Source organism: Salmo salar, chromosome ssa11, assembly GCF_905237065.1.
Source record: "Salmo salar chromosome ssa11, Ssal_v3.1, whole genome shotgun sequence".
Classification (NCBI taxonomy): domain Eukaryota; kingdom Metazoa; phylum Chordata; class Actinopteri; order Salmoniformes; family Salmonidae; genus Salmo; species Salmo salar.
Window position 1 is genome coordinate 74273441 of NC_059452.1, and position 14595 is coordinate 74288035.

The 14595-nt window shown below is 39.7% G+C and overlaps 1 protein-coding gene across 4 annotated transcripts in view; it reads right to left on the minus strand.

Moving 5' to 3' along the window:
• Window positions 1–9091, minus strand: part of LOC106563141 (trafficking protein particle complex subunit 13) — a 37291-nt gene extending 28200 nt beyond the window's left edge. Inside the window, exon 1 of one of the 4 annotated variants that reach the window (XM_014128401.2) lies at window positions 8920–9091. In XM_014128401.2, coding sequence (XP_013983876.1) covers window positions 8920–8965 — 46 coding nt within the window. In that variant the 5' untranslated portion in view covers window positions 8966–9091. The remainder of the gene's footprint in view (window positions 1–8919) is intronic. The other 3 variants (XM_014128402.2, XM_014128400.2, XM_014128399.2) reach the window with 3 other exon arrangements.
• Between the last annotated feature and the right edge of the window lie 5504 nt (window positions 9092–14595).

Below are 14595 nucleotides of genomic sequence, written 5' to 3' on the forward strand. Positions count from 1 at the left end.
GATCTCGCTGTACTCTCGTAGCTCTACAGACAATTCCTTCAACATCATGACTTGCTTTTTTTGTCTGACATGCACTGTCAACAGTGGGACCTTATATAGACAAGTGTGTCCCTTTCCAAATAATGTCCGATCAATTGGATTTACCACAGGTGGACTCCAATGAAGTTGTAGAAACATCAAGGATGATCAATGGAAACAGGATGCACCGGAGCTCAATTTCCAGTCTAATAGCAAAGAGTCTGAATACTTATGTAAATAAGGTAATAACATTTATAAAAACCTGTTTTCGCTTTGTCATTATGGGGTAGTGTGTGTAGATTAGAGGTCGACCGATTAATCGGAATGGCCGATTAATTAGGGCCGATTTCAAGTTTTCATAACAATCGGTAAATTGGCATTTTTGGACACTGATTATGGCCAATTACATTGCACTCCACGAGGAGTCTGCGTGGCAGGCTGACTACCTGTTATGCGAGTGCAGCAAGGAGCCAAGGTAAGGTGCTAGCTAGCATTAAACTTATCTTATAAAAAAAACGTATCTTAACCTAATCAGTAGTTAACTACACATGGTTGATGATATTAGTAGTTTATCTAGCTTGTCCTGCGTTGCATATAATCGATATGTTGCCTGTTAATTTATCATTGAATCACAGCCTACTTCGCCAAATGGATGATTTAACAAGTGCATTCGCGAAAAAAAGCACTGTCGTTGCACCAATGTGTACCTAACCATAAACATCAACGCCTTTCTTAAAATCAATACACAAGTATAGATTTTTAAACCTGCATATTTAGTTAATATTGCCTGCTAACATGATTTTTTTTAACTAGGAAAATTGTGTCACTTCTCTTGCGTTCTGTGGAACAGAGGCAGGGTATATGCAGCAGTTTGGGCCGCCTGGCTCGTTGCGAACTGTGTGAAGTCTATTTCTTCCCAACAAAGACAGCCAACTTCACCAAACGGGGGATGATTGACAAAAGCGCATTTGCGAAAAAAAGCACAATCGTTGCACGACTGTACCTAACCATGAACATCAATGCCTTTCTTAAAATCAATAGACAGAAGTATATATTTTTTGAAACCTGCATATTTAGTTAAAAGAAATTCATGTTAGCAGGCAATATTAACTAGGTTAATTGTGTCACTTCTCTTGTGTTCATTGCATGCAGTCTCAGGGTATATGCAACAGTTTGGGCCATTGCGAACTAATTTGCCAGAATTTTACATAATTATGACATAACATTGAAGGTTGTGCAATGTAATAGCAATATTTAGACTTATGGATGCCACCCGTTAGATAAAATACGTAACGGTTCCGTATTTCACTGAAAGAATAAACGTTTTGTTTTCGAAATGATAGTTTGCGGATTTGACAATATTAATGACCTAAGGATCGTATTTCTGTGTTATTATATTATAATTAAGTCTATGATTTGATAGAGCAGTCTGAGCTGTAGTAGGCAGCAGCAGGCTCGTAAGCATTCATTCAAACAGCACTTTCCTGCATTTGCCAGCAGCTCTTCTCTGTGCTTCAAGCATTGCGCTGTTTATGACTTCAAGCCTATCAACTCCCAAGATTAGGCTGGCAATACTAAACTACCTGTTAGAACATCCAATAGTCAAAGGTATACGAAATACAAATGGTATAGAGAGAGAAATAGTCCTATAATTCCTATAATAACTACAACCTAAAACTTCTTACCTGGGAATATTGAAGACTCATGTTAAAAGGAACCACCAGCTTTCATATGTTCTCATGTTCTGAGCAAGGCACTTAAATGTTAGCTTTTTAACATGGCACATATTGCGCTTTTACTTTCTTCTCCAACACTGTGTTTTTGCATTATTTAAACCAAATTGAACACGTTTCATTATTTATTTGAGACTAAATTGATTTTATTGATGTATTACATTAAGTTAAAATAAAAAAAAAGTGTTCATTGTTCATTCAGTATTGTTGTAATTGTCATTATTACAAATATATAAAAAATAAATAAATATATATATATATAATAAAATCGGCCGATTAATCGGTATCGGCTTGTTTTGGCCCGCCAATAATCGGTATCGGCGTTGAGAAATCATAATCGGTCAACCTCTAGTGTAGATTGATGAGGAAAATGTTTTATTTAATCCATTTTAGAATAAGTCTGTAACATAACAAAATGTGGAAAAAGTCAAGGGGTCTAATACTTCCCGAATGCATATACCAGAAACCCATGAGGTGCCATATTGCTATTATAAACTGATTACCATCGTAATTTGTTTTGTCATACCCATGGTATATGGTCTGATATTCTACAGCTGTCAGCCAAATCAGCACTCAGGACTCGAAAAACCTAGTTTATAATTGATTGTATAAAACATTATATGTTTCTTGCCCATTATGTATTTATCAGAGTTATTGACCTCTCAGTAAGCCAGATTCGAGTAACTTACATTGTGTTGCTGAAACTTGATGCAGCAGCTTGCAAAGCTATCAATCGGAAATTGACGTGGTGCTGAAAGTAGGAAAATTCAAGTAGGCATAATTCATTTCAACTGTCTTCAATGTAATTAGAATTTACTAACAACAAGAGGGCTTTGTGTTGGTGCCTATTTCTTCCTAATTAATAATTAAGAGGTAGGACTACCTGTTTGAAAGACGAAATTAGGCTATAGGTTGCTACATCCATAGATTTGTCGGTCAATTCCTCCACCCACCATGCACCCTTTAACCCGTTGGGGATAGGGGGCAGTATTTACATGGCCGGATAAAAAAACGTACCCAATTTTATCTGGTTACTACTCCTGCCCAGTAACTAGAATATGCATATAATTATTGGCTTTGGATAGAAAACACCCTAAAGTTTCTAAAACTGTTTGAATGGTGTCTGAGTATAACAGAACTCATATGGCAGGCAAAAACCTGAGAAGATTCTGAACAGGAAGTGGCCTGTCTGACAAGTTGTTGTTCATCTTGGCTCTTTTTATTGAAGACTGAGGATCTTTGCTGTAACGTGACACTTCCTACGGCTCCCATAGGCTCTCAGAACCCGGCAAAAAGCTGAATGATATCGAGGCAGCCCCAGGCTGAAACACATTATCGCGTTTGGATAGTGGCCGGTCAGAGTACTCTGAGACTCAGGCTCGTGCACGAGATGTTTTTATTTTCTCTCTCTTTGTACGTATACACTCTTTCCCGGTCGGAATATTATCGCTTTTTTATGAGAAAAATTGATTTTAAACAGCGGTTGACATGCTTCGAAGTACGGTAATGGAATATTTAGAATTTTTTTGTCACGAATTGCGCCGTGCTCGTCACCCTTATTTACCCTTTCGGATAGTGTCTTGAACGCACGAACAAAACGCCGCTATTTGGATATAACTATGGATTATTTGGGACCAAACCAACATTTGTTATTGAAGTAGAAGTCCTGGGAGTGCATTCTGACGAAGACAGCAAAGGTAATAACATTTTTCTTATAGTAAATCTGACTTTGGTGAGTGCTAAACTTGCTGGGTGTCTAAATAGCTAGCCCTGTGATGCCGGGCTATCTACTGAGAATATTGCAAAATGTGCTTTCACCGAAAAGCTATTTTAAAATCGGACATATCGAGTGCATAGAGGAGTTCTGTATCTAGAATTCTTAAAATAATTGTTATGCTTTTTGTGAACGTTTATCGTAATTTAGTAAATTCACCGGCAGTGTTCGGTGGGAATGCTAGTCACATGCTAATGTAAAAAGCTGGTTTTTGATATAAATATGAACTTGATTGAACAAAACATGCATGTATTGTATAACATAATGTCCTAGGGTTGTCATCTGATGAAGATCATCAAAGGTTAGTGCTACATTTAACTGTGGTTTGGGTTTATGTGACATTATATGCTAGCTTGAAAAATGGGTGTCTGATTATTTCTGGCTGGGTACTCTGCTGACATAATCTAATGTTTTGCTTTCGTTGTAAAGCCTTTTTTAAATCGGACAGTGTGGTTAGATTAACGAGAGTCTTGTCTTTAAAATGGTGTAAAATAGTAATATGTTTGAAAAATTTTAGTTTTTGCATTTTTGAGGTTTTTGAATAACGCGCCATGGGATTACACTGGCTGTTGAGTAGGTGGGACGCAAGCGTCCCACCTAGCCCATAGAGGTTAATTAAAGAAAATGGCAAAAAGCACAAGCCTACCCCTTGTTAATTTAAGATTTTGAAGAAAATAACACGGATACCGATTATATAAAGTGGTCCGAGATGCTTTATGCTAGAAACAAGCTGTAAAATACCCGGGACAGACATTACTCCCATACTGCATATGGGAATATCATTGTTTCGTTTCTTTTACATTCAGAAGCTGATGCCTCGATCACAGCATCAGCGTCAATGCATTTTGGTACACCAGAAGTACATTTATTTCCAATGGAACACTGCATTTGCCTTGCAGCATCGCGTTGCAGAGGCAGTTGCACAACGTTCTCTGTGGTGCATTCGTTGGATTTATCGAACGTATGCATCAAATTGTGTAAGTAGACAGCTTGACAGAAATGGTAGAAGGTGAATGTTGAACTGTTGTTGCACACACAAAAGTTAGTGGATTCGGCTATTTCAGCCACACCTGTTGCTGACAGGTGTATAAAATGATCCACACAGCCATGCAATCTCCAGAGACAAACATTGGCAGTAGAATGGCCATACTAAAGAGCTCAGTGACTTTCATAGGATGTCAACTTTCCAAACTCAGTTCATCAAATTTCTGCCCTGCTAGAGCTGCCCCGGTCAACTGTAAGTGTTGTTATTGTGAAGTGAAAACGTCTAGGAGCAACAACAGCTCAGCCGTGACATGGTAGGCCACACAAGCTCACAGAACGGGACTGCCGAGTGCTGAAGCATGTAAAAATCGTCTGTCCTCGGTTGCAATACTCACAGCCGAGTTCTAAACTGCCTCTGGAAGCAACGTTACAACAAGAACTGTTTAATCGGGAGCTTCATGAAATGGGTTTCCATGGCTGAGCAGACACACACATGCCTAAGATCACCACGCGCAATGTCAAGTGTCAGCTGGAGTGGTGTAATGCTGGCCGCCATTGGACTCTGGAGCAGTGGAAACGCATTCTCTGGAGTGATGAATCACGCTTCACCATCTGGCAGTCAGACGGACAAATCTGAGTTTGGCGGATGCCAGGAGAACGCTACCTGCCCAAATGTATAGTGCCAACTGTAAAGATTGGTGGAGGAGGAATAATATCTGGGGCTGTTTTTCATGGTTTGGGCTAGGCCCCTTAGTTGCAGTGAAGGGACATTTTAACACTACAGCATACAATGACATTCTAGATGATTCTGCGCTTCCAACTTTGTGGCAACAGTTTGGGGAAGGCCCTTTCCTGTTTCAGCATGACATTGCCCCCAAGCACAAAGCGAGGTCCATACAGAAATGGTTTGTCGAGATCCATGTGGAAGAACTTGACTGGCCTAATCACCCAACATCAGTGCCCAACCTCACTAATGCTCTGGCTGAATGGAAGTAAGTCCCCGCTGCAATGTTCCAACTAGAGGTCGACCGATTATGATTTTAACGCCGATACCGATTATTGGAGGGCCAAAAAATTGCCGATACCGTTTAATCGGACGATTTTTATTTATTTATTTGTAATAATGACAATTACAACAATACTGAATGAACACTTATTTTAACTTAACTTTTATTACATCAATAAAATCAATTTAGCCTCCAATAAATAATGAAACATGTACAATTTGGTTTAAATAATGCAAAAACAAAGTGTTGGAGAAGAAAGTAAAAGTGCAATATGTGCCATGTAAGAAAGCTAACATTTAAGTTCCTTGCTCAGAACATGAGAACATATGAAAGCTGGTGGTTCCTTTTAACATGAGTCTTCAATATTCCCAGGTAAGAAATTTTAGGTTGTAGTTATTATAGGAATTATAGGACTATTTCTCTCTACACAATTTGTATTTCATATACCTTTGACTATTGGATGTTCTTATAGGCACTTTAGTATTGCCAGTGTAACAGTATAGCTTCCTTCCCTCTCCTCGCTCCTACCTGGGCTCAAACCAGGAACACATCGACAACAGCCACCCTCGAAGCAGCGTTACCCATGCAGAGCAAAGGGAACAACTACTCCAAGTCTCAGAACGAGTGACGTTTGAAACGCTATTAGCGCGCACCCCGCTAACTAGCTAGCCATTTCACATTGGTTACACCAGCCTAATCTCGGGAGTTGATAGGCTTGAAGTCATAAACAGCGCAATGCTTGAAGCATTGCGAAGAGCTGCTGGCAAAACGCACGAAAGTGCTGTTTGAATGAATGCTTACGAGCCTGCTGGTGCCTACCACCGCTCAGTCAGACTGGTCTATCAAATATCAAATCATAGACTTAATTATAATAAACAAACAGAAATACGAGCCTTAGGTCATTAATATGGTCGAATCCGGAAACTATCATCTTGAAAACAAAACGTTTATTCTTTCAGTGAAATATGGAACCGTTCTGTATTTCATCTAACGGGTGGCATCCCTAAGTCTAAATATTCCTGTTACATTGCACAACCTTCAATGTTATGTCATAATTACATAATATTCTGGCAAATTAGTTCGCAACGAGCCAGGCGGCACAAACTGTTGCATATAACCTGACTCTGCGTGCAATGAACGCAAGAGAAGTGACACAATTTCACCTGGTTAATATAGCCTGCTAACCTGGATTTCTTTTAGCTAAATATGCAGGTTTAAAAATATATACTTCTGTGTATTGAGTTTAAGAAAGGCATTGATGTTTATGGTTAGGTACAGTCGTGCAATGATTGTGCTTTCTTCGCAAATGTGCTTTTGTTAAATCATGCCCCGTTTGGTGAAGTTGGCTGTCTTTGTTAAGAAGAAATAGACTTCACACAGTTTGCAATGAGCCAGGCGGCCCAAACTGCTGCATATACCCTGACTCTGTTGCAAGAGAAGTGACACATTTTCCCTAGTTAAAAGATATTCATGTTAGCAGGTAATATTAACTAAATATGCAGGTTTAAAAATATATACTTGTGTATTGATTTTAAGAAAGGCATTGATGTTTATGGTTAGGTACACGTTGGAGCAACGACAGTCCTTTTTGCGAATGCGCACCGCATCGATTATATGCAACCCAGGACAGGCTAGATAAACTAGTAATATCATCAACCATGTGTAGTTAACTAGTGATTGTCATTGTTTTTTTATAAGATAAGTTTAATCAATCAATCAATGCTAGCTAGCAACTTACATTGGCTTCTTACTGCATTCGTGTAACAGGCAGGCTCCTCGTGGAGTGCAATGTAAAGCAGGTGGTTAGAGCGTTGGACTAGTTAACCGTAAAGTTGCAAGATTGAATTCCCGAGCTGACAAGGTAAAAATCTGTCGTTCTGCCCCTGAACAAGGCAGTTAACCCACCGTTCCTAGGCCGTCATTGAAAATAAGAATGTGTTCTTAACTGACTTGCCTAGTTAAATAAAGGCTAATATATATATATATATATATATATATATATATATATATATATATATATATAACACACATTTTAAAAATCGGTGTCCAAAAATACAGATTTCCGATTGTTATGAAAACTTGAAATCGGCCCTAATTAAATCAGCCATTCCGATTAATCGGTCGACCTCTAGTTCCAACATCTAGTGGAAAGCCTTCACAGAAAAGTCGGGGCTGTTATAGCAGCAAGGGCGGACCAACTCCATATTAATGCCCATGATTTTGGAATGAAATGTTCAACGAGCAGGGGTCCACATACTTTTGGTAATGTAGTTTATCTAGATGATGCTGCATATCATTTTGCACAATGACTGTCAGTGTGATTGAGGCGTGAGCTACAACCTTCTATAGCCGAGGAGACAAAAAAATTTACATTACTTGGTAAGCAATGCAATTCTCTCATTATCAATTGATTAAGCTATTCACTTTCTGTACAATAGAAGATGTTTAAACCCAGACAGCCTTTAGGGAAATACTTATGACCTTCTCTCGTTGGGTTAAACTACAGAAGAAGAATAGCCAGCAGTTAAAAAGTTTACATTTTTCTGCATTGGTAGGCCTCTGTCTAGGGTGGAAAGGTAGGCCTAACTTTTGAAAGTATCCTGCCCAGATTCCTAATGATGTCCCAGGTTTAATTATTTGCAAACAGGGAACGTTTTGTTGCAAACAAGACACAATTATTTGGCTTTTGGGAAATATGATAAAATGAACATATGTCCATCTCTATGTCCATTCTAATCCTGTAATTTCGGTAACTTGTGTAGTATTAAAACATTCTGCTAACGTGTAAAATTACATGAAATGTTTATAAAATGCTATTTTATTTTATTGGACCTGCAAATACGATAATAGACTAAGGCAATGCTTTTACTATAAACAAGATCTTTCCACCCCAACTCTTGTCCACGAACCCACAACCTTCTGTCCTGTGCGCTATCAACATTGTGATGTAAGGCTTACAAGACCAAGAACAGCTTCTAAAACTGCATATCTAAGGCTCTAGATATAGTATGCAAATTGTGCATGACATGGAGAATTATGTGACAGAATATTGTTAACGTTTGATAGTAGCTAGCTAATGTTAACAGTCGTTACGCTAATAAGGTTGGCTCTTGGAAAAAAGAAAGGAAAAAAAAGACACCCCTAACCAACAGCAAGTTAATTTAGTTTACTCGATACTAGCTACGCATTTAGCTAGTTTGTTCATCATATGCTTATTTGACGTTTACTTGGCATCTATGTTAGCCACATATTAGCAAGTAAGTTAGTTGTCAGTCTCAGATGTAAACAACCTCTTCTTTTCAGATATCAACATAACGGACAAATCAAACGCGACCCGAATGAGTATATTGCTTAAGTACATTGTTTTAAACAATGTTATCATATATTTAACTCAGTGAAATACCTTTTAATGCAAGTAGATGCTCTTGTTTTGCCTGATTTACTTCCATTACGTCTGGAGTTCGGTTGAACTTTCACCTGGTCGTTCCCACAGCCGCAAATCGCTAAACCCCGCCTATTTCTACAATTGATCTTCTTAAAATCTGATTTTAAACCTAACCACACTGCTAACCTTATGCCTAATCCTAAACTTAAATTAAGACCAAAAATATATTTTTTAGTTTTCATGCATTTTTACGATATAGCCACAAAGTTTCTGTACTGTCTTTGAAATAGCCAGAGAGGAAGAGGCGAAGCGAGAGGGGTAACGGACCAAAATCTGTCTTCTCCAGCTGGTGGCGTTAATTTATTTACTTTGCTCACCAAGTGAGGAGTTTTTGCCAATTTCGACTTTGTGGCTGTTGTAACTAGTGACAAGCCTTTCACCTCGCAATATCAGTCCTCGTGATAGCATTGTGGTACACAGGTGTCACGTAAAATTTCACGTCCCTACCTTAAACTAGTGATGGGTCGTTCGCGAACAAGTCGGCTCTAAGTGCCGGGTCTTGTAGAACAACAGCAAAGGACCTTGGTAAGATGCTGGAGGAAACAGGTACAAAAGTATCTATATCCACAGTAAAATGAGTCCTATATCGACATAACCTGAAAAGTCGCTCAGGAAGGAAGAAGCCACTGCTCCAAAACCGCCATAAAAAAACTCAGACTAAGGTTTGCAACTGCACATGGGGACAAAGATCGTACTTTTTGGAGAAAAGACCTCTGGTCTGATGAAACAAAAATATTACTGTTTGGCCATAATGACCATCGTTATGTTTGGAAGAAAAAGGGGGAGACTTGCAAGCCAAAGAACACCATCCCAACCGTGAAGCATGGGGGTGGCAGCATCATGTCCTTTGCTACAGGAGGGACTGGTGCACTTCACAAAACAGATGGCATCGTGAGGAAGGAAAATTATGTGGATATATTGAAGCAACATCTCAAGACATCAGTCAGGAAGTTAAAGCTTGGTCGCAAATGGGTCTTCCAAATGGACAATGACCCAAAGCATACTTCCAAAGTTGTGGCAAAATGGCTTATCGACAACAAAGTCAAGGTATTGGAGTGGCCATCACAAAGCCCTGACCTCAATCCCAGTTACACCAGCTCTGTCAGGAGGAATGGGCCAAAATTCACCCAAATTATTGTGGGAAGCTTGTGGAAGGCTACCCAAAACGTTTGACCTAAGTTAAACAATTTAAAGGCAATGCAACCAAATACCAAATAGAGTGTATGTAAACTTCTGACCCACTGAAAGAAATAAAAGCTGAAATAAATCATCTCTCCACTATTATTCTGACATTTCATATTCTTAAAATATAGTGGTGATCCTAACTGACCTAAAACAGGGACTTTTTACTAGGATTAAATGTCAGGAATTGTGAAACTGAGTTTAAATGTATTTGGCTAAGGTGTATGTAAACTTCCGACTTCAACTTTAGGTGTCTGGCTACACTGTAAACTCTCCTTCCAGACTCATGTTAAGCATCTCCAATCCAAAATTAAATCTAGAATCGGCTTCCTATTTCGCAACAAAGCATCCTTCACTCACGCTGCCAAACATACCCTAGTAAAACTGACTATCCTATCGATCCTCGACTTTGGCGATGTCATTTACAAAACAGCCTCCAACACTCTACTCAGCAAACTGGACGCAGTCTATCACAGTGCCATCCGTTTTGTCACCAAAGCCCCATATACCACCCACCACTGTATGCTCTCGTCGGCTGGCCCTCGCTACATATTCGTCGCCAGACCCACTGGCTCCAGGTCATCTATAAATCTTTGCTAGGTAAAGCTCCGAACTTATCTCATGCTCAATGGTCACCATAACAACACCCACCCGTTGCACGCGCTCCAGCAGGTATATTTCACTGGTCATCCCCAAAGCCAATTCCTCCTTTGGCCACCTTTCCTTTCAGTTCTCTGCTGCCAATGACTGGAACGAATTGCAAAAATCACTGAAGTTTGAGACATATCACCCACACTAACTGTAAGCATCAGCTGTCAGAGCAGTTTACCGATCGATGTAGCTGTACACAGCCCATCTGTAAATAGCCCATCCAACTACCTACCTCCAACCCATATTGTTTTTATTTACTTTTTTTGCTCTTTTGCACACCAGTATTTCTACTTACACATCATCATCTGCACATTTATCACTCCAGTGTTAATTTGCTAAATTGTAATTACTTCTCTACTATTGGCATTATATTGCCTTACCTCCTTACTCCATTTGTATATAGATTTTTCTATTGTGTTACTGACTGTACATTTGTTTATCCCATGTGTAACTCTGTGTTGTTGTTTTTTGTCGCACTGCTTTGCTTTATCTTGGCCAGGTTGCAGTTGTAAATGAGAACTTGTTCCAAACTGGCCTACTGGTTAAATAAAGGTGAAATAAATCAAAGTAGATGGAAAAGTGGTCTGTTGTGTTAGCGACAATGCAGCTAACATAACCAAAGCCATGAACATTTTAAAATGGACCCATCATTCATGTCTTGCCCACACAATCAACCTGATCGTAAGAGATGCTCTGAAGGTGATGAAGCCCACTGTGGACAAAGTGAAAGCAGCTGTGGAATACTTCCACAGGAGCACAGTAGGTGCTGAAAAACTAAAGTCTACACAACACCAGATGGGGATGCCTGAGCTGAGGCCTAAACAAGACTGCACTACAAGGTGTAATTCAACATTTTACCAGGGCAACAGGAAGAAGAGGGATCAGATGGAGCAGAAGCACCAGCAGTAGTGCCACAAATGTCTGCTGTTTGACGAGAGAGCAACTGGGGATGCAGCACGAAGGAATCCCTCAGCAGATGCCATAATGGAGGTTTGATCCTATTTGGAAGAGCCCCTCATCCAAAGATCTGCAGATCCTCTGAGCTGGTGGAAGAACAAGGCCTCTGTCTACCCACGGCTTACTAAAGTCATGACAGGGAGACTGCATAGTGGCCATATCCGTTCCCTCTGTGAGGGTCTTCTCAAAAACGGGACAAATAATTACTGAGAAGAAATTGCATGAGCCCCTCGAAAGTGAGGCAGCTTGCATTTCTGAATACAAATCTCTCATAAAAGCAAAATATGGTCAGCATTGCTGTGTGCTGCTGGTTATAACATGGCAATAAAGAAGAGAGAGAAAAGCGGGACCAGTTTAATGTTTTAAATTTTTTTTATTTCACCTTTATTTAACCAGGTAGGCTAGTTGAGAACAAGTTCTCGTTTACAACTGCGACCTGGCCACGATAAAGCACAGCAGTTCGACGCATACAACACAGAGTTACACGTGAAATAAACAAACAGTCAATAATACAGTAGAAAAAGAAACATCTATATACAGTGAGTGCAAATGAGTTAAGATAAGGGAGGTAAGGCAATAAATAGGCCATGGTGGCGAAGTAATTACAATATAGCAATTAAACACTGGAATGGTAGATGTGCAGAAGATTAATGTGCAAGTAGAGATACTGGGGTGCAAAGGAGCAAGATAAATAAATAAATACAGTATGGGGATGAGGTAGTTGGATGGGCTGTTTACAGATGGGCTATGTGCAGGTGCAGTGATCTGTGAGTTGCTCTGACAGCTGGTGCTTAAAGCTAGTGAGGGAGATATGGGTCTCCAGCTTCAGTGATTTTGCAGTTTGTTCCAGTCATTGGCAGCAGAGAACTGGAAGGAAAGGCAGCCAAAGTAGGAATTGGCTTTGGGGGTGACCAGTGAGATATACCTGCTGGAGCGTGTGCTACGGGTGGGTGCTGCTATGGTGATCAGTGAGCTGAGACAAGGTGGGGCTTTACCTAGCAGAGACTTGTAGATGACCTGCAGCCAGTAGGTTTAGCGACAAGTATGAAGCGATGGCCAGCCAACGAGAGCGTACAGGTCACAGTGGTGGGTAATATATGGGGCTTTGGTGACAAAACAGATGGTACTGTGATAGACTGCATCGAATTTGTTGAGTAGAGTGTTGGAGGCTATTATTTAGACGACATCGCCAAAGTCGAGGATTGGTAGGATGGTCAGTTTTACGAGGGTATGTTTGGCAGCATGAGTGAAGGATGCTTTGTTGCGAAATAGGAAACCGATTCTAGATGTAATTTTGGATTGGAGATGCTTAATGTGTTTTAAGTGGGATGCTGCAGTTTTGCACATAATTTATTTTTCTTTGATATGGTGCAATATTTTATTATGCTGTTCAGAATGTATTCGTTTTGAATGGTTCGATTTATGTATTTTGTTTATATACATTAAAAAGTTATACTTTAAATGCAAACGTTTAAAAGCATTCTTTTTCATAACAAACCAATGTATTTTTAAATACATTGTGGTTAAGGTAGAGTATGATTTCATTTAATAATTTAATTGGAATTGTTTTAACACCAATCATAGTCAGACTAACGCAAACTGTTTGACTTAAAGTACAAAACATATATTTTTTTAAAAGAGCCGTTTGGGAGCCAAAAGAGCCGGAATGCCCATCACCACCTTAAACCCCTACCCTTAACTGTTTTACATTTCAACTTCAAGGGGGTGACGTCAGAGTTGTGACATCCCAAGGATCCCATTTCCTTTTCTTTATTCAGCAACTATAAGTTCATGTAAAGGGAATGCTTTTCATTTGTCACAATCACTAAGGTATGTCGACAACTTTGGGATGTAAAAAATAAATGCATGAATACTGGTAAGCAGAAAACTACATAGTAGCTTTGTTTAGTAATTTTCTCATACAAGGCAAATTCATAGGCATGAAATGTACAGTTGTAGCAGTATTGATTTGAATGCAATGCACGGTCTACATTTTATGCAAGTTAACAAGCAACATATTGTATAACAACAAACTACAATTGCATAGTGTGACATGACTGTCTCGTCAAGACAGATGATGGTTAGTTAGTTTCCGCCAGTCTGTAAATACAATGTTTAGTAGAACAATTGAACAAACAGTTGAACAAACAGTTGAACAAACAGTTGAACAAACAAGCTTTATGAAAACATTGGAACAGTCAGAACAACAAAAAAAACATGGTTATTTTCTTTGAATAGGTATGTTTAATAAATTCACTGTAGACCTTCATGAAGCTTCTAAAAACAGAGCAGACTGGTAAACAGTCAGTCATTAGGTTTAGCGTTACATGCAAGTACAGCTCACACCCTGCAGGGAGTGAAGGATGCTTCGACTTTCACAGCCACATTAGGGACTGTGGTTTCTCAGTTGTTCTTCCCACACTGCCCGGCTCAGTCTGGACAGCCTTATAGAACACCTCGTGGGAAAGGTACCCTCCCATAAAGAAACTCCCAAGTACTGCCAGGAAAAAAAGGAAAAAAAGAAAGAAAAAAAGAAAGAAAGAAAGAAAAGAAAGGAGAGATATAGAGTAATGCGACCTGGCCGTGTGGTGCCAGGACAACAACCTCTCCCGTGACGTGATCAAGACAAAGGAGATGATCGTGAACTACAGGAAAAGGAGGACCGAGCACACCAACAAGCTAACATGGTCCAAGCACACCAAGACAGTCGTGAAGAGGGCACGACAAAACCTATTCCCCCTCAGGAGACTGAAACATTTGGCATGGGTCCTCAGATCCTCAAAAGGCTCTACAGCTGCACCATTGAGTGCATCCTGACGGGTTGAATCACTGCCTGGTATGGCA